Source organism: Juglans microcarpa x Juglans regia, chromosome 3D (assembly GCF_004785595.1).
Source record: "Juglans microcarpa x Juglans regia isolate MS1-56 chromosome 3D, Jm3101_v1.0, whole genome shotgun sequence".
NCBI lineage: Eukaryota > Viridiplantae > Streptophyta > Magnoliopsida > Fagales > Juglandaceae > Juglans > Juglans microcarpa x Juglans regia.
The window spans coordinates 2,844,311-2,864,911 of record NC_054598.1 but is presented as its reverse complement, the minus strand read 5'-3'; the positions used below and the strand labels follow the sequence as shown (position 1 = coordinate 2,864,911).

The 20,601-nt window shown below is 35.9% G+C and overlaps 2 protein-coding genes across 3 annotated transcripts; one reads left to right on the top strand and one right to left on the bottom strand.

The window, feature by feature from the left end:
• Nucleotides 1-850: 850 nt before the first annotated feature.
• LOC121255380 (probable DNA helicase MCM9) lies at nt 851-11,839 on the top strand. 2 transcript variants are annotated; one of them, XM_041155673.1, is made up of 20 exons: nt 851-1,020; nt 1,114-1,216; nt 1,339-1,438; nt 1,537-1,675; nt 2,020-2,086; nt 2,179-2,359; nt 2,501-2,600; nt 2,852-2,949; nt 3,293-3,358; nt 3,576-3,668; nt 3,971-4,087; nt 5,862-5,934; nt 7,097-7,163; nt 8,043-8,124; nt 8,369-8,490; nt 8,584-8,651; nt 10,307-10,416; nt 10,500-10,547; nt 10,636-10,788; nt 11,443-11,839. In XM_041155673.1, exons 1-20 carry the CDS (start codon nt 899-901, stop codon nt 11,529-11,531), a joined length of 1,998 nt encoding a protein of 665 aa, XP_041011607.1. In that variant the 5' UTR covers nt 851-898; the 3' UTR covers nt 11,532-11,839. The 2 variants fall into 2 exon arrangements, with proteins under 2 accessions (XP_041011607.1, XP_041011608.1); XM_041155674.1 differs by lacking the exon at nt 851-1,020 and having other exon boundaries at nt 1,304-1,675; nt 11,443-11,820.
• Nucleotides 11,840-12,187: 348 nt separating this feature from the next.
• On the bottom strand, nt 12,188-17,101 carry LOC121255453 (dicarboxylate transporter 2.1, chloroplastic). The gene is made up of 5 exons (XM_041155796.1): nt 16,110-17,101; nt 14,689-15,002; nt 13,676-14,124; nt 13,253-13,388; nt 12,188-12,484 (listed from the first exon to the last, which is right to left on the bottom strand). Exons 1-4 carry the CDS (start codon nt 16,242-16,244, stop codon nt 13,273-13,275), a joined length of 1,014 nt encoding a protein of 337 aa, XP_041011730.1. The 5' UTR covers nt 16,245-17,101; the 3' UTR covers nt 12,188-12,484; nt 13,253-13,272.
• Between the last annotated feature and the right edge of the window lie 3,500 nt (nt 17,102-20,601).

Below are 20,601 nucleotides of genomic sequence, written 5' to 3'. Positions count from 1 at the left end.
AGAGTTTCTTGAATGGCCGATCCACAATTGGAAAAAGGATCCACAATTTGTTGATACGATTATACGGCTACCCTACCTCGTCCAAAGTGTCGATTGATAGAAAAGTGATAGACAATTATTATTTTTTAATTAATTTTAATGAGAAGTATTTCTATTTTTTATAAAATTATTTCGGATTTAGGTAATAAAATGAGATGAGATGAGATGAGATAATTTTAGATGAGTTGAATAAAATAATATCAGAATATTATTTTTTAATATTATTATTGTATGGAAATTTTAAAAAATTATAATAATAATATAAAATAAGATAGATAGATTGAATATATTTCTGTATTTAAACAGACTCAGATTATCCGTGGTCTCCCTTTCCTAACTTCTTTTGCCAAAATTAAAAACATAGAGAGTGAGGCTTTGAGGCCTTGGCCAGTTCGCAAGCCCTTAACGTGGCCCAATTTTGGTGGAAAATTATAAAACAATAAAGGATAATTAAAGAAATATATGAAAAAAGGATAAATATACAATTTTTTTTATAATTGTTTTTGCATAATTATGTTTTAAATAATTGATATTTTTATAGGAAAAATTCTTTTTTTAAGCTTCTTACATCACGCATTATCATTTTTGTTATTTTTAAATTTTTTTTTATTAAATGTGTAGTATATAAATGATAAGTACAAGAATTCAAATGTTTTAAAAAGAATAAAATCAAAATTATTTTTTACAAAAATTTAAAAAAATAAAAAAAAGTTATCGTGAGGCATTATAAATAATAAATCTCTTTTTATAATTGTAAGAAAAATTGTAAAAAGAGTATATAATCCCAGTGTCCCCCAAAAGAAAAGGCATCATAATTTCCCGCCCAAATCCAGCTCGGTTTTCCTCGTCTCTCGCTGCCATGGCCGAACCTTCCCCTCCCGTCAAATCAATGGCGGCCTTCCTCCTTCGTCGCCACTCCGACCAGCTCCGCTCCATCTCTCTCTCCCCAGACCCCAAACTTCATTACCCTCTCTACGTCGAGTATGTCCATATATTTATTCACTTTGTTCTTGATTATCTTTTTCCTCTCTATTCTACCTTCTCTCAAATTATCTCTTTCTCTGGTTATATTAGTTTTGCGGAGCTAATGGAGGACGACCCGCAGCTCGCGCAATCGGTCTTCTCCCAACCGACCCAGCACTTGCGTTCTTTTGACGATGCGGCTTTTTGGGCTCATGTATGTGATTTCTAAGCAAAGTCCTTACCTGTTTATATAATTTACCTGTCCGTAGCAATATATTTTGAATAAATCTTATTGAAATAGAGAATTTGAGTCGGGATATTTGCTGGACTATGTAGAAAATTGTATTGGGAGATTTGAAAGGTTGCAATAGCGGGATCGAAAAGAAGTTCATTCATGTTCGTATAAATGTTAGCGGTTCCCCGCTCGAGTGTCCTGGTTTGCTATGCTTCTTTCCGATTTTTTGCTCTGTGAGCTAATTCTGTTTCTTTTGTTGCAAAATTGTACGTTTGATCTGTGCTTGTGGATGTGGTTAGAGACTTTTCCGAGGATAGGAAATCTCCGAGTGAAGCATCGTGGGATTCTTCTCACTCTCAAAGGGACGGTGATCCGGTCTGGAGCAATCAAAATGTATGAAGGGGAGAGATGGTACACGTGCCAGAAATGCAAGCACAAGTGGGTTTTATTTTGGTTACTTTTTTCGCACACGTGCATACGCATATTGCACTAGTAAATAGTTAGCACATTAATTTGCTTGGTTTACTGGCAAGCTTATGAATAGGATTGCAGGGAAATGTGTTATCAATTTCGTGAAGGAGAGTTACCTTCAATTTCAGTTGGTTTTTTCTCGAAATATCATAATAAAATTTTGTTGTTAATTACATTATTGTTTTAATAAAATTGTTTTCTGACAGACAAACATTTCTATTGTCCAATCTACTGGGAGATACCTGTTTTATGGCAATACTAGTTTGCAATTCAATGCTTAGTTAATTATCATTTATGATGTTTTTGTGCAGGTTTCTAGTTTATCCTGAACTTGAGGCTAGAAACTCAGTATCACTACCATCATTTTGCCCTTCTCAGGTATACTTTCTGCTCAGTCCAAGTTTATGTCTCACATTATTTCACTTATGTATCATTTAAAAATTTTGTAATGGCTCATCTATCGTCTTCAGGGGCAGAGGTCTAAACCCTGTGAAGGCACGAAGTTCAAGGAATTAGAAGATTCTATAATATGCCACGATTATCAGGAAATCAAAATTCAAGAAAACACCCAGGTGTTGGGTGTTGGAGCCATTCCACGTTCAGTTCCTATCATATTGAAGGACGATCTTGTTGATCTTGTTAAAGCTGGAGGTACCGAACTCTTGGAATTCTTTTTTTCAGGTGTTCTCTGACCTATGTCCCAGAAGACTAGGCACCCATGATACTTTTAAAACGTTATGCCTTTGGATTATTCAAATTTTCTTTTTCTTTTTCTTTTTCATTTTGGCACAGATGATGCGGTTGTTACTGGGGTCTTAACGGCAAAGTGGTCTCCAGACTTAAAAGACGTACGCTGCGACCTTGATCCTGTCCTAATTGCTAATAATGTGAGGTTAGTCTCATATGTGTATTATCAAAATATAATAATACTTACGGAGAATTTGCGAACCTCTATACGCCAACCTTTTGCTATAGAAGTAGGGTCAAAAAAATTAAGAACGGAAAAACTACAGGTTTTACACCCATACGGTGCTTTTGCAGCCTAACGCTATCTAAGGCAACAATTCAATTCTTCTGAAAAAAATCTTTTGCCCACGGTGTTCTTTTGTTTATCTAAAAATTCGTTTGTTCTCATCTTTTTAGGAGAACCAATGAGTTGAAGTCAGACATTGATATACCTGATGATGTTATAATGAAATTCAAGCAGTTCTGGTCAGATTTCAAAGACACCCCATTAAAAGGTAGAAATTGTTGATCATGCACCTTATGAATTGATCTTGTCTGACCGTCAATGTATGTCATAAGAAGAATATATTGGATTTTTCGTTTCTTTGTAGTAGCATTGTCCTAAGATTATTTTGAGAGCTTCCTTTGGACAGCCTCTATAGACTTAAATGGGCTACCTTCTCATGATTTTCTTGTATCTAGATAAGTGACTCTCTTGTATACATCACGTGTGCTTAAGTGTTCCTTTTCTGCTTTTTAATGAAGTTTTTTAACTTATAAAAAAAAGGTATTATTTTGAGAGCTCCAGTATGTTGTTACCTAGTGTAACTTCTAAGTTGTTCAATACTACTACCCCAGGTAGAAATGCCATACTCCAAGGTATCTGCCCACAGATTTTTGGACTCTTTACTGTGAAGCTTGCAGGTCAGCTGTCATCTGATATTTCTTCTTATACTTATTTATTTGTTTACTTTACAACTTTAAATCAAATTTCACTTTATAGTTTGAAAATTTGTGTAAAAAGTTTGGCAGTATGATAAAAACGCAACAACTCGTCTTCTTTTTTTGTATTTAATTTTCATCTTACTGTGTTTCTTAATTTCTTATGATATTTATCACATCTACCTTTACTTCAATTTAGTTGCATTAACACTTATTGGAGGTGTGCAACATGTTGATGCTTCTGGGACAAAGGTCCGAGGAGAGTCTCATTTGCTTCTGGTTGGTGATCCAGGTAACAATTCTGTTCAATTTTACTTTTACTTTTATTCAAACCTCTCTCTCTCATTCTCTCCAACTGTATGTGTGTTTTTATTGATGGGATATGTATGTATGTATGTACATGTACTTATAAAGAAATGTACATACGTACATATATTTATGCATGATATGACTACTTTCTTTAGAAAAGTGATTGATATGAAAGAGTTGCGTCAACTTTTTTTGGTTAAGGAGATGGTGAAGATCTTGAAGCATTCAAAGTTTCGAAAACTGTTTAATAAATCTCAAGTAGACATTACTAGATATTTCTCACAGGTACTGGGAAGTCTCAGTTCTTAAAATTTGCTGCAAAATTGAGCAACCGATCTGTTATCACTACTGGTTTAGGAAGTACTAGTGCTGGATTGACTGTCACTGCCGTCAAAGATGGAGGTAAATATCCTATAGCCTCTGCCTTTATCCTTCATTTGGAAGTTTGATGATATTTGCAACAATCACCATCGTCCAATGGATTTCTCTTATTCTTCCTCCTTTATTCAATGGCATTATTTGTGGTTTAATTTATTCGTTTCTCTTCTATATTCTCATTGTGAAAAATGATATTAGAAAGTATTTATGTACAAAATGTTATGAGGACAAATCAATGTAGAGCGAATGCTTCTAATTAGGAGCTGTGCCAGTTCCAAACACTGTTATTGACAAGATACTTCTCTAGCTTACCTGAAGACATGTTGTTCTATAATACTTCTGTTCCTTCGGATTTTCTTATTATTTGTTTTTCTCCTATTCTGGAAAATACTACACTCCCAACTTGGTATCAAAGATTGTCTTTCAAGAGGTCCTCTGTTTGAACATTAAGGTTCTACTGTTCAGGTTCATGTGCATGCTTGCAATCTGTTCAAGATTCCTGTGCATGATATGCATGGTAAGGAGTCTAATTTTTGTAAAATTGATATACGTTGTTGGTTGATTTAAACTTAAGCTTTTGGAAAATCTTGTTAATTAGCACTTGAGGTTTCAAAGTTCTTGCTAAGTTGTGTTTAACAACTAAATCAAATGAAATGTTGTTGGATTGAGATGTCGCATTGCAAATGGATAAAGTGCAGTTTTGCCTTATGCTCATTTCATTTATTAATGCATCTCTTCATGCGTTACTTAGTTGTTCATGTCATTCAGTGGAGGAATTCGACATCTGTAGACTTTTGTTCTCCCTCCTTTGTTTCCTATATCTAGGAAGCATGAATACTTGTGATAGCCAGGGTACTGTATTTGATATGTATCCAGTATGCACACTCCGTATTATATTGATACATATAAAAAAATCACAATTATAAATTTTATTGTGGATACAAAGGTTAGATGCAGTGGGATACTGCGCAAAGATGGCACATATATGTTTGTAGGGTCTAAAGGGTATGCCTAGGTGGCATTGGTTATCCCTGTAAGAGTTATGGATATTTTGAAGTGCTGGACAGGTATTGAGGGAAATGTCCACATTGCTTCTGTGTGGATAATGATCCCTCATTGTATTATGTGGTATTTGTGGATGGAGAGAAACAAGAGGTGCTTTGAAGACATGGAGCATTCTTTGGATGAGCTGAAGAGATTTTTTTACAATACTTTACTCTCTTGGGCTGTGGCCATTATTTGTAATGCGGACAATTTTCATGACTTGCTTATATCTCTCACTAGTGCTTAGTTGTAAGTAGACATGTTCGTTGTATACTCTCTGTGTACTTGAGCTATGCCTTTTACTATCAATAGAATTTTACTTGTACTTATTAAAAAAAGGGTAAATTTGAATCTGCTTGAGAAAAAAGGGTTTTTGCTTGGTCTTGTGTTTTAGAAATAAAAAATGGTTTGTATTTTTCAAAATTTCCAAATTGTCCTTATCAAAAATAAAAAAATAATGTTACAAACCATCAAATTTCCCAAATTTAATGAATGCCAAACATTATTACTTATACATACTCTATTTGTTTTGGTTTTGCCATTTATATTTTTAATTAACAATTAGCATAAAATATGCTTGAATACATTTCAGTATACATTAATCGATTAACATATCCCTGCCATGTACTGTTTGAAAATTTATGAGATTTATGTATCGCTGTTGTTTGCATCACATTGCAGCTGTATTGCTGCTTCATAATTCTCTATTCCTTTCATGTAGTAAAATTAATAAACCATCTTATCAAATTCTTAGGAGAGTGGATGTTGGAAGCTGGGGCACTTGTTCTTGCAGATGGTGGGATTTGTTGTATAGATGAATTTGATAGGTAAGCAAAACGAGCGGCGGCATGAAAATTTCCTTTTAAACTTTTGTCTATTAATTTTTCAACTTAGGTGTGAATCTTAGGGAATGTTTGGAAACCATTTCCATCTCATCCCATCTCATTTCCTTCCCAAATATCATTCAAACACAAACACTTTCAAACTAATCATTACAACTTTTTCAAACCAATTATTAAAATTTTCCCAAATTTTCAAACAAAAAATAACAAACAATTCAACATTTTCAAATCCCAAAACAAAAATAATATTTTAACAATATTTTAACTTTATAATATTTTTTATTCAAATTTTTTTCTCTCCCAAAACCCAATAAATACTTAACTCATCCTGTCTCACTACTATTTACAAACCATCTTATTACTATTCACAAAATTATCATCTCATCTCATTCCCCAAGCATCCCCTTAGAGTTTCACCCTCCTATATTATGATTTTTCCTTGTGCTAGTTGATCATCATTGAGTAGAAGATGAGGATGTTTATGCTCATTGGCTTTATGCATATAAGTTGCATTATCTAATTCAAAAAGAGACTCTTAGTAGGTGAGATCATTTGTGGAGGTGGTGGTGGTTGGAGCATTTCCAATTTGGAAGACAAAACCCTAGATTGTGGCTTTTCACAAGAAAACTTCTGTTAGACTACTTTCTATTGCGGAGGCCAAGTGCAGCTTGGGATAATAGTTGGTTCTGCGGTTAAGAGAACACAAGAATGCAAGAAATCTTCATTAAGCTTTTGGGACAATTAATTCTCCAACAATACTTATCAATTTAGGTTTTCCCTTTCATTTAATCTCTTTCAAAATTGTATAGCAATACATACAGCCTACATCAGAAAGCATCTCTCTAATTTCTACCATACTATAAACAAACATTCTTTTCTTGATTATGACACCAGATGCTATAAAAGATGCATGTAGGCTTCAGTCTAAGCAGAACCTCTCTCCCTCCCTGTCTCTAGAGAGAGAGACTCCAATGTTAATTGGGGTCTAGGAAGCTTAGCTTTTAAAAGACTCTGGTATCATGCTTACATGAGTCAGATAGAAAGTGGTGTTTTCAGTAAGGTGATGAACGAACGTCTACACCAAGACAGTTTTGTTTCTGTTGCTTTGGGCCTTTTACATGAAACTAACTTAAACTTTGTTTCGCAGTATGAGAGAACATGACAGGTCAACCATACATGAGGCCATGGAGCAGCAGACCATAAGTGTTGCCAAGGTAGTCCTCATTAACTGTGGCTAACTAGTCCTCATTAATACTTGTTTCTATTTCACATTTTAGTTCGAATTATAATTGATATCTTTCATACAGAGGGTAACAATCATCCAGTTCAAGTACGTACTTGTGCCATTTGAATTCTGCATTGGGTTTCTTAAGAGAATCGACAACTTTAATTTCATATCTCTTCTAATTGTCACTGATACTCTTTATTCAGTAAACATTATAAGAAGGTTCAGTAAAGGATATAATGATCCTTTTTTTTTTTTTTCAGAAGTTCAATCTACTTGTTTCAAGAATTCTAGAAGTTTGATTTACAGATCTAGAACCTTCTGTTGGAGAGGATGTGGATTTTATGTAATACATGACTTTTCTATAGTCATTGATTAATTTATCTCAAACACTTGAGTACTCTACCTAAAGATCTGACTCTTTAGGGGGTCATGTCCAGGAGCACATGCCAAAATGCGATGATTTGGGTCAAACATGCAATGACCACTAAAGGAAATGGTTTTCCTTCTATTGACAAAAAATGCAATAATTGAGTATAAAATGATAGGAAAGGAAAGACAAATAGTATGCAATAAGTATGAAAATGGGATCTTTTAATTTACACTTCTAATATCTATTCATTTGCATGTCCTTGTCTTATTTATGTCTTTTTTATTAATATTTTTTTTTGTTGGTGTATAATAAGGAGGTATATGTCCTGTACTTGTATCCTTGTAACTTGGACAGTTGTTTTACTTCATAATTTCTATTTTGTTCAGTTACTTCTAATAAATTCGGATAATTTATCATTACCGATTAATATGTATCATGCTCTATTGGATGCTTGGTAGAAGCCTGGCTGCTCAATTACATTCTCACTCTCTCCAGGCTGGTCTTGTGACGACTCTCAGCACTAGGACAATTGTATTTGGTGCAACAAATCCCAAGGGACAGTACGATCCTGATCAATGTATCACTTTCATTCAGGATATATGAGAGTTTGATTTACTATTCGGAAAAGATTAACAATGATTGTGCAAGATACAGTCATGCTTTTTAATTAGAAAGCTATAAGTTTTTGTTTTCTTGAGTCATTCAGCACAGGAGGTAAATAGAAAAGATATATTACTTGGTGATCTTAAACCTTGGATATTTGATAGCAGACTCGCAGAAGTTTTAGCCATTCACCTTTCATCTTCCTTAACCTGATCTAGCTCTGTCTGTCAATACGACACTCTCTGGTCCCTTGCTGAGCAGATTTGATATCGTACTTGTCCTCTTGGATACAAAGAATCCTGAATGGGATGCAGTTGTTTCGTCACACATTCTTGCTGAGGTAATGTGCTCCTCAGATTACGTAACTGACTTTTTGGTGTAGTTAAGAGTTTCAATGGATAGACTTTTTATTATTTAAGAAACCAATTTGCAGGGTGAATCAGACAAAGGCAGACGTGACGAAGATTTAGCAAGTATCTGGCCACTTTCTATGCTTCAGAGGTAAAGTTACTTTTTCAGAGCATTAGCACCCCTAATCACCATAGGTAGGCTGTATAAAGACTGATCTGAATTTTCCTGTGGAGTCCATTGATTTCCTAGTTTCACTTATAGGAAGGAGTCTTATGTTGTCTCAATATGGCAATAGATGCGCTCATGTGCATTAATGTGGAAATGAGAGCATTGGGCATGCAATAATATGTCAAACTAGGAACTAGATGAGTCCAACTCTATGGTGGTTAAAGTTTTCTTCTACAAAATAAGCATGGATGAAATTGTCTCCTTATGGTCACAAACATGAACTCATCTGAAGTTGCTTTGAGGAATTTCTTTTGGTACAAAGGTCAATCTAGTTGTCTGTTATTCATATTATAATAAACTTGTGCTCATAGACTGGAAGTAGACCTTTCTTTTCAAGCTCAAGATCTGCTACTTAATATATATATATATATATATATATATATATATATATGTAGCATACTTATTATGAAAGCTTGATTTTCTTCTAAGGTTTTGTGGATTATGCGTTTAAGTAATAATTGAATGAGGTTTGTAACTCTATCACCTTATCCCCTTTTATCTATTTATTTAAGTTGGTGGATATATTAATATTGCCCATCATGATCAATTATATTAAAATCTGAGGGATCACATTTTTTTCCATGAAAAAAACCTTATATATGGTGCTGTATGTAATTACAGAAAATTAGATAGAAAATTCCGTAGATGTTAAGTTTAGAGTTGACAACGGTTTAGTTGCTGGTTTATTACTCAGATTTCAGACCAAATATTGGCTGGCTACATACTTGTGTTTAGCATGTTGCATATTAGTTTTGTCCTACTTTCATATTAGTTTTCTATATTTGACATTTAGGCTAAAGCTTGGTTTGAATTGAGAGGGGCTCTCAACTCATCCCATCTCATCAATATAACTTTCACAAATTCTCACACAAAATATAATAAACAATTCAACTTTTTCAAATCTCAAAACAATAATAATATTAAAAAATAATATTCTAACAATATTTTATTCAATTTTTAACTTTCATCTCAACTCACTATCTAAACCTAACCTAAATCTTCAAGGTGCTCGCTTGCAAATGGTAACTTCTGGAGGGCACTTTAGTTCTGTGATTCGTTGTCATTCTATTGAATGAAAGTATCTGGCATTCAAGAGCATTTGTTTATACCTCTCCTGGTTATCTGTAATTCAAAAAAAAAAAAAAAAAATGTTTGGTTGCTATATTGAAATTGATGGCTCTCTGAAATGGTGTCAATATACATGTATGCATAGAATATTAAAATGACATCCAATGAACGTGAAATTTGGCTGGCGTGTTAAATGCAAAAAGAATGTGTAATTCAACGGTAGAATAGTTACTGAATGGTGTAACACTAATAAGGATTTGCACCGAGGGTAATTTGGGTTACCCACACACGCACATATATATCTATATAAGTTTACATCTATTCTAGGAAAGAAAAAAAAAGGAGTGCATTCAACCTAACTAAAATAAAAATCAAGATACTTTGACCATATTTTCTGTATAAACAATGAATTCTCTACCAGACATTTTTCTCATTATAGGGAATTATTTTCAGTCATACTTTGCAATCTTCATTTCCAGAATGAGAGTTTTTAATTTTCAAATTTGCAGATATATTCACTTTGTAAAAGGATACTTCAGACCAGTCTTAACAAAGGAGGCAGAAAAAGTTATTTCAAGCTATTATCAACTCCAAAGAAAATCCGCAACTCATAATGCAGGTTCCACCTAAATAAATCCTATTCTGCTGAATTAGTCTTTCAATTGTTCAATCTCTTTAGGCACGCAAATCTTGTGAATGCAGCTAGGACTACTGTGCGCATGCTGGAGAGTTTGATACGCCTAGCTCAAGGTACATTGCCTTCCATGCAGAACAAATCTATTTTGATTTCCTTTCTTTCTCCTCTACGAAATTGGCTGTGCACTGAATTGTTTTGCAGCACATGCAAGACTGATGTTCCGAAATGAGGTGACACGATTAGATGCGATTACAGCAATTTTATGCATTGAAGCATCCATGACTACCTCAGCTATCGTGGATAGTGTTGGAAATGCTCTGCACTCAAATTTTGCTGAAAACCCTGATCAGGAATGTATCCTCTCCCGTTACCTTTTTTTGAGTAACATAAAGACATGCATACAACAACTGTTAACAAGTCATGCATGCCTGTACATCTAAATACATCAATACATGCCTGCACATCTAAATACATCAATACATGCCTGCAAACATTTGGTGAAAAAGGGAGTGGCATGTCTATTATATGTGTTGATTCGCCAAGGACCAATTTATATTAATTTGTGAAACGAATGTTTAGTTCACCATGTGGTCAACTTTTGGCCGTCTTACCAGTGAGAGCTATTTGGTGGTGTTTGGTCTCTGGCCAAGAAATAATTACGCCATAGCTCTCAAATTTAATCTGGGATGAAAATTGTTCAGGATGTAAAAACATTATTTCCAAACAACTTTCTGATGCAAAACTCGTATTTTTCAAAATTAAATCAAATAGAACTGAATGTGAATTTATTTATTTATTTTTTATTAATTTTTTTTTTGGTCTCCTAGAAGTCTCGTCTTGTTATGTTTTTATCTGCATTACTGAATGGTACCCAGACAATGAAAAGAACATATACATCACCACCAATGCATTTTAGAATTCCGGCATGCGTAATTATTTTTTGTCCAGAGCAATCTTATTTCGGGTTTTTATAAATGAGATTTCGACCCTTGACCAGAGAAATCTTAGATACCATGCAAGAAGGGCTGATTCTTGAAAAGCTGAGATCGATAGACGATTTTCCTGACATAAATAACAGGGGAGGTTCTTGCAGGTGAAAGACTCAAGGAAAGCAAGGCATCCATCCTGACCAAGTGGTTGTAGCCCATCACCTCTGGACATGGCTGTATTTTTACCTTGTAAATTCACCTTTCTTTACAACGGCCAAGTGTAGAGCAGAAGATACTGCCTTACCACAGCCAGAGTTGTTGCTTGCACCTGTTAGACGTTCTACGAATCGGATCATTCATGTGGGTAGTATTTGTGTCGACATTTACTACTGTAGTGTGCATGGTAGGAATCCTCAGATATATCAAATACGGATGTATGTTGCACCATTTTGGTCCCTCGAGCATTTTGTAGCTCAGCTCTACAATTGGTCCCCAAGGCTTGAAATCTGCTTATAGCTCAAACTCAAAAAATATTCTTCTAATGATATAATCTGAGGCTCGTATCTCTGTCCAATCTCTTTGGTATGCCATTAATTATTTGAAAATTTTAAGTAAAACAAAAGACTCAAAACTCCCACCAATATGATTCCACGATTACTGCAACTAACATTGTGGGATGTGGGATTGGACATCCGAGCTTACAATTTGGCAAGAACTAAACCCTTGGCAAGAACAATTGGCGTTTCTAGTCCACCTGACTGTGATGTTTAAATTATCATAATTTCTTAACCGCCTGCCTAACTCATATCTGCTTCAGTTAAATGTTAGTTCTCAATCTCAAAAGCTTTTTTTTAATGCCAATCAAAGTAAGGCTGATCCTTGAAATGCACAGCCCATTTACAAATTGCCCTACCACTCAAGATTTCATGGAATGGTCAGTATTTATTGATCTAGCTCAACATCAACATATATATCATACATATCTTACTTTCCAAGATCTTCTGCAGGCAGAGCTTTGAATTGTGTTGTGCTGCTCAGGAGCTTCTAGGATTTCAGAAAATTGCCATCTTTCTAACGTTCCCACAAGCCCAAGAAGCATAAAGTAGAAATAATTTGACCACCTAAGACGGTAAGCATTTTGTTAGAAACCATCATTCAAAGGCCATAAAATATTTGGTAGAATAAAGATTGTAATCATCAACAACAATACTGCTACGCATTAATGTTCTTATCATATGACACATCATCAAAAAGCCAACTTTTGAAGCAACCCCACTAGTTTATTTGTTGAAGTTTTCCTCCACGTGTGCATGCATGAAGTAGTGATTAAAAATTCCAAGCAGAATCCATTACCAAGGTGCCAGCACATATCCAATTACATCATTATTGCTTCGATTAGGATAACTATAAAATTTCTCAACTGTTACAAATAAGCATTCCTTGATGAAACACTCAAACCATCTGGCGGTAGGCAGCGGAAATGCTGCAAAGAGCAGAGAATTTTCTTTTCCCAGGCTTCTCAAATTAAATCATTATCCATTTCGTATGTCATATTAAATAAGTCTACAAGATTACACTAAGATAACCCCAGTTCAGTACAGAACATAATTCCAAAGCTGTACAGTCAAGACAGTCACTAACAGGATCCATATTAACTTTTAAGCGAAGCATGCTTTTAAGCAAAATGGATGAAACTAATTTTTGCTTCACTGTAGCTTACAACAGAGATCAGGAAAAACCAAAAATGGTCTGAGCTAATTATTCAGATTCTATTAGTGGTGTTGCACTAATTCAACGGTAAAACAGAACTAAAGCTACTAAAAGATCAAACCTAAAAAATAGATGAAAATATGAGCTCAACAATGTCCAGGGAAAGATCATTTACTTACATTGTAATAAAAAAACAAAATCAATATAGGCCCAAAAATTTCCACCACAAAGCTCCAACTACTCCCCAGATGATAGCGTTGACAAGAGCAATTATAAAGCCGATTTTGAATATGTCGGGAAGGTCTACATAACCAGCTGTAATGGAAGAACAATAAAACCAAATTAGACATGTTGCCGCAATGGATCTTAAAGGAAAATAAAGATCTTAATACTCAAATTTACAAGAATAAAAGAACATTGACATGTTGAAATTATCATATGATCGATAACCAAACATATATTAAAAACAAAATCCCTCTTTTCCAAGACCATCAACCAAATGGCAGAAAGTAAAATCTTCCAAAAGAAATGGTTTTTATAAATCTCATATAAAAGCAAGCACAAAATAATGAAAAACTCATGACGGGATAAAAGAGTCGGACCTCCATAGTATACAGCAGCCTGACCACTGCTATAATGTGTTAGAGCACCAAAAAGATTTGTGTTGTAAGCCAAAGCCAGAGCTGCCAACACACCAGGAACCCCAGCTGCCAAGTGCATAGCAAGGAATGCAGAGAATAAAGCTCCGACATGACCGGTTTGACTTGCAAAGAGGTAGTGGATCAAGAAGTAAGAGGCCTGAAGAACACCAAACGCCACTGGCCAACTCAGAGATAAGGATTGAAGTGACTTGGCCACACTGTCTGACATCCAGGTGACGATACCAAGGTTTGTCAATTGTCCTGCCATACCCACTAGAACAGCAAACCAAGCCAAGGTGTCCCATGCCGATTTTTCACTTAAGCAGTCATCCCAATCTAGGACCCCCAACAAAAGGAGTATAGATAAGCCAATCATTGCAGCTACAACACTTGCCATACCGAGAGCCTCTCTGCAAACACAGCAAGAAACATTGGTTATTCAGACACCTAATAGAACGAAACACATTTGAATAGAAACAACTATTTGCAGATATAATAAGTTGAAAACTTTCAGCGTCTCTGGTCTCTTTATACAAACTCCTCAATTGCTGATACTCAGAAGAAAAAAAATTTCGGATATCAAATATGGTGAGTTGATTCTGCAGAACATTTAAAATCCACGTTCTAAGGCAACACACGTTTTAACCTTTACTGCTGATATTCTCAGATAGTAAAAATCAAACCCCAGCATCCTAAATCCTTAAACAAAATTGCTCAGACCAAATAGGATATTTTATAACTCATATCACGCAAAACCTTCCATAAGGCATAAAGGATAGTTGATGATATCCTCATATACCTTACCCACAGTTCAGACCAGTATCAGAAGAATTCATTTTCAAATAGAGTAACTAACAAGTCAAGAGCTACAAAAAATAAATGGAGACTTCAACTCTTCCTGTAATCATGTTTAATTTATTTAAACTGCTCAAGATGATAAAATACATTAAATAGCATAAAGGCATGATACATACCCAAAGACCCACAAAGAGACTGCAAGAAGCATTGTACCAACCATCACCCACTCATTTCTGGTGACAGGACCCATTTGCTCCAGTTTCTTTGCAGCCAAGGCAGGGGCATCTGGTGTATCTTTCATTTCAGGAGGATATAGCTTGTATAAGATCAGTGGGGTAGCTAGGAGACAGACAACTGCAGGTAAACTAGCAGCCTTGAACCAAGTCAGCCAAGGGCTTGTAACTATAACCCCAAGTTCCTCAGCTAATTTGAGGCAGAGAAGGTTTTGAGCTGCAGCAGTTAGGAAAAGAGCACTAGAGTTACCAGCAGACTGTCACACATACACACATAGCAATGCATTAATCACCTGAGTTTCACGTGACAACAATCAATGAGAAGAAGGAATAACATGCATTCATAAATTTAACAAGAAAAGGTTGTAACATGCCTAAACTCAGAAAAAGGAATTGCATAAATCATCTAAATTAGTAACACATCCATTGTCCCTGGAAGACAGGTAAATATAACTAGTGATTAACATGAGGTGTTCAAAAAAATAAAGCTCCAGTAAAGCAGAATATCTCATAATCAAACCCCTGAACAAAAATGAATCCAAGAAACCCAATCTGTCTCCCGTTTTCTTTTGTAACATTTTTTTGTTGCAAAAATACCCACAAATTCCTTTCATTCTCCAAATGATCTCTTATTCAAAATCTCTTTTCAGAGCCCATGATTCCTTGCATGGCATTGAGCAATCTCTGCATGCCAACAACATAAAGTTGTTCACGTTTATGAAACCCAATATATATAGATATTGCGGGTGCACGCCGTATATATATAGGCACTCGTGGAATAATATATAAATGAACATTATGACTACATTCTCTATGGTTTCCAATAACTTCCAGTTCCAGATGCATGACCCCAAAAGTTGCATATTGGAGGCTAACAAGTCCAGTGGATAAAATGCATTGACGAATAAATCTATAGCACAACTATGATGCAGCTCTGAAAGGGCTTACATGTAAAGATACTCTTTAATGAAGAATAAATAAATAAAACCTAATATTGAGGGCGTTTTTCAAGCCATTTCCCTTTCAGGACGAAAATCATGCAATTTCGAATGTTCCCCTATGCCCGTAAAGTTTTTGACAATCACAAAAGATGCTAGCCCGTAAACATCCTCTGATCAGATGTAACTAACGAACAAGCAAACAGATAAAAGATCATTAGGTCTACATGATTGCATAGAAAAATCCCAACGGTAGAACTATCACTATTTTAAGTAAATTAAAGGTAAGTATTATCGAGATACTATCGTTATTAATATCTTCAACTGATCCGATCGAAAAGAAAGTAAAAGTTACGTACAAACGTCCTGAAAATGACTCTTGTGCAATTATATCCACACATATAACAAGAAAATAATGAATCCAACCTGAAATTGGGACTGAATGAGATAAGACCCGAGCTTTCTGGCCGAGGGATGGCCCGGTTTACTCCCGGCGGATAGCGACAAGGATTTGATTATCGGCAAGAACACACCACCGGCCCTCGCAGTGGTGCTCGGCATGGCCGGAGCGATGAGCGCCTCGCTAATCGTCAAGCCGTACGACAAACCTAACGTACTACCCCCCCACCACTTGACGAAATAGGTAGCGATCCTGTCCCCCAACCCGGTCTTCACGAACCCGCGGGCGAAAAAGAAGGAGATCACAATCAGCCAGATGACCTCGTTGGTGAAGGCGGCGAAGGCGCTGCAGAAGGACAGAGTTTGGGTGACGATGGAGACGGTGAGGCCGAGGAAAGCCCAGGCGCCGACGGGCAAGGGGCTCAAGACGAGGCCTGCGATGGTGGAGATGAATATGGAGAGTAATTGCCAGGATTGGGGAGTAACTTCGGGGGGCTTGGGGATGAGGAAGCGAACAATGAGTCCGATGGAGATTGAGATTATGAATGGGAGAGGTTTAGCACCTTGGGGAGGGGGAGGGGGAGGGGTGGGTCTGTGAATTCGGAAGAAGGAGAGAGGCGATTGGGTAAATTAGAGGAAGAAGAGGCGCGGATTGATGGGAGGCGAGAGGGAGTTGTGGTTGCGGGGAAAAGAGAGAAGGATCGGAGGGTGGGGATTGAGCAGGGGGCGGTAAGGCGAGGGGTAAGGAACGAGGGGGTTTAGAGATGGGGCGTAAGCGGAGAAAGGAAGAGCCGGGGGGAAGAGAGGAGGAGGTGGAGTTGAGGGCAAAGCTCTCCATTGATGGGAGAAGAGAAGAAAAAACAGAGAGCTTTGCTGAATGAGAATTGGTAGTGTGGAGAGAGTGCAGAGTGCAAGGTGCAGAGTGAGCACTTTGTCTGTCTGCTAATTTACAGCTGAGAGGGAGGGAGAGAGAGAGAGAGAGAGAGAGAGGGCGAAAGTTACGAAGAAGAAGAGGGATGTAGTAACAGTCTGTGAAGGAGGGAAATCTAAGGGAATCTTGATTCTTATAATACAATACAACTGCCCTTTTCTTACCAGCCATAATATTTTATTCATTTTTTCTAAGTTCTTGTTTGGCTATCTGGATGCACCAGAGGGTATATATGTGTTTGGCAAACCATTGAAAATTTAACGTGTGATTGCCAGGCCAGAAAAAATACCGGTTATGATACTCATCATTCATCCCATATATAGTACATATTTTAATTTTTAATTTAATTTAATTTAATTTTTATTAAACTAATTAAATTATTCTATTTATTAACTATACGTCGTATAGTGATACACATAATGCACATATTATAATTTATTAACTTTTTCTCTCTAGATGAATCTCTCTAAATGAATAGCCGAAATGATGCCACATAAAATATGTAAAATGACTACTTCCAAACAGTAATTTCTCTCAAAATTATTTCATGTTATCTAACATAGTTATAATAGAATTGATTTCATTTTATAAAATTTATAGGTAATTCTCTCCTCTCTCCCTCTCCCTCGCTTAGATTTTCTCCTCTCCTCTCTCTCTCTCTCTCTCTCTCCCTCCCCTCAAGCTTGAATATCTCTCGTTCTCACCCCTCAGTCGCTCTCCCTCTCTATCCTTCTCTTTGATTTCTTTAAAATTGTGTTTGCGTTGAAATTAAGTTACGGGATTGTTCTCATATTTCAGACTCACAATTCTTCAAGGCACCATTGCTCCTAAAATATTTGGGTTTCGTTACCTAAAACCAATCAGGTGGTTCCATTGCAATTGATTCTCTTGAAAAATCCAAAACAGCAAGTTCCCCGAGACTGATTCACAATCTAAGGGCTTCAGAGTGGGAAAGCCATGTGCACGTATATGAGCTCACCACATCGCACTTTCCTCCAACTCCTATAACAAATTAAATAAGGAAAAAAACAAAATGAAAACATGCAGAACAGACCTGTTCACATGAAAAAAAAAAAAAAAAAACTCTGTTACAAGCTTGAGATAGAGCGACTGGAGTTTGAGGATGAGGGGAGAGAAATAGAGATCTGAGTGGGAGCGAGAGAGAGATGGGCTTCAGAGAAAGAAAAAGAGCAAGCCGAGAACGTTCGAGAGGATTATTTCCTCCAAAAATAATATAGATTGCTTACGTGTCGGCTTCTAAGCAAACTTCTCACCATATCCGTTTTTAAGATTTTCTCATTTAATATTTCTATGTTTTATTCTCGTTTTTCATATAATCAAATATAACTAATTATCTTCACCCACAGATATGCGAGTAATCTATGAGTGGATTTTTCTCCTGGCCCATAGAATTATTTGGGCCTAACCCATTAGGAGAAGATTCACTAGAAAATAAAATATGAGAGAAAAAGAGGAGACAAAAATGGACTAAGAAGTGAGGATGTCGGAAAAAAAAATTGATGATTTGCTATAAAATAAGAAAAAACAATGTATAAGTTGTCATGAGAGAAAAATAAAGAAAGGACTTAAAGCAAATAGAGGGGAGGGGTGAGGAGATAAAAGAACACCTATGGATGGGGGACTTTTGGAGGATGGGGGGACAGGCTTTTATGGTTTTTCTTCTTCGACTCCTTCTTCAACCTTTTAGAAGAGAATATATTTTCTAACAAGTAGATCTTCATTATAAAATGAGAAATGAGAAGTTCTGAGAAACTGTAAACAAGTATATTATAGTAGAAACTCGTCTCTCCAAACCTCCGTGGACATAGGCTAGTGCCGAACCACTTAAATCTGTGTGTCTATCTCTTTTTATTTTCTCTGCATTTGAATATTGTTTATCGCCATGGATGTAAACACTAACACCGTACAACCACACCAGACCATTATCGGGGGCTCCACACAGCACCGATCGAGGCCCATAGAATTTCCTAGGCCCAGCCCATTGGAATGGACTCATTAGAAAATAAAATATGAGAAAATGAGAGAGGATAATAAGGGATTGAATAGTGAGGGTGTTAGGAGAGGAAAAATAAGTGATTTGACATAAAGTAAGAGAAAACAAGGTGTAAAGTGTCATGATAGAAAAATATGAAAGTGACTTAAAACAAATTGGGGGTATGAGATAAAGGAGGGAACCTAAGGATGGGGGACTTTTGGAGAACGGGGGAAGAGGCTTTTGGGGTTTTTCTTCTTTGACTTCTTCTTCAACCTTTCGAGAGAGAACATCTTCTTCAACAAGTAGATATCCATTATACAGTGAGAAATGAAAGGCTATGAAAGACTGTAAGTAAGTATATTATAGTGTAAACTTTCCTCCCCAAACCCACATAGACATATGCCTAATATCAAACCACGTGAATCTGTATGTTCATCTCTTTTTATTTTTTCTGCATTTAAATATTGTTCATCGCCATGGATGTATGCACCGACACCGTACAGCCGCACCGGACCACTGCCGGGGGCTCTACACAACATCGATCGAGGTCCAACTCTAAAGACCTGAGTTGTTAGAACTTGACTCAAATGCATGCGAAACACAATGTTAACACTACTTAGCATCTATTTTACTATCATTCTCTTGTCATCTCATGACGTGGTATTAAATAATTGAAAACTATTTATTATATTTTATTTGTGAGTTTATCATTTAATGTCACTAGAAACATAAAATAATGTTGAGAGGACGATGATAAATAGATTTTTTCAAAATATATACTACACTTTCTTTCAACGAATTACTGCAATAGTATTATGGTACGAGTGATTCGCATAAAGCCATAAGATTTCGATTGCGTTTCTCATACCAAGCATTAGTAATACCCACACCACACCCACCCATTTTCTTGTTACTTTTTACTACTTTAGTGTATAGTTGATATCTTATAGGCGTTATTGACAAATTGATACATGGAAATGGAAAGACAATCCGATAAGGGCTTAAACTTGTAGACTTGATGGATAATAACTTCAAAGACATTTAAGTGAATTTAAAACAATTATAAAATAAAAATCCAACGCAGACCAGTAGTTGAGCTAGGAGTTATTTATTTAGACTTCGTTACGAAATACTTTTAACCGATCTCATTTTATCATTATAATTTTTTTATAAAATATAATAAATATTTCAACTCTTTCAAATACTAAAATAATAATAATATAAAAAAATAATATTTTAATAATATTTTATTCAATTCATATAAAATTATCTCAACTCATCTTATCTCATTATTTAAATAAACTCTATTGTTTTTTGTGTTTAACGTTTTAAACAATATTTTTATTTTCACGCGTGGTGCTCATCCTATCTCAAAACGTGAGGGTTTTGGTCCTTTTGGAATCTCAATGAAGCGGTCCAAGTCAACCAAGTGGTGCCAGGCAATGCAAGGAAGTGCAATCTAACGGTTGTTCAAACAGAGGAAACTCAGATCTAACCCTTAAATTACTTCCATTTTTAACAGGTCAGTGGCTGCCCAGAAGAACGAAGACAAAAAAAAAGTCAGTGGGTCGTGCTCTTTCTGCTCCCCGCCC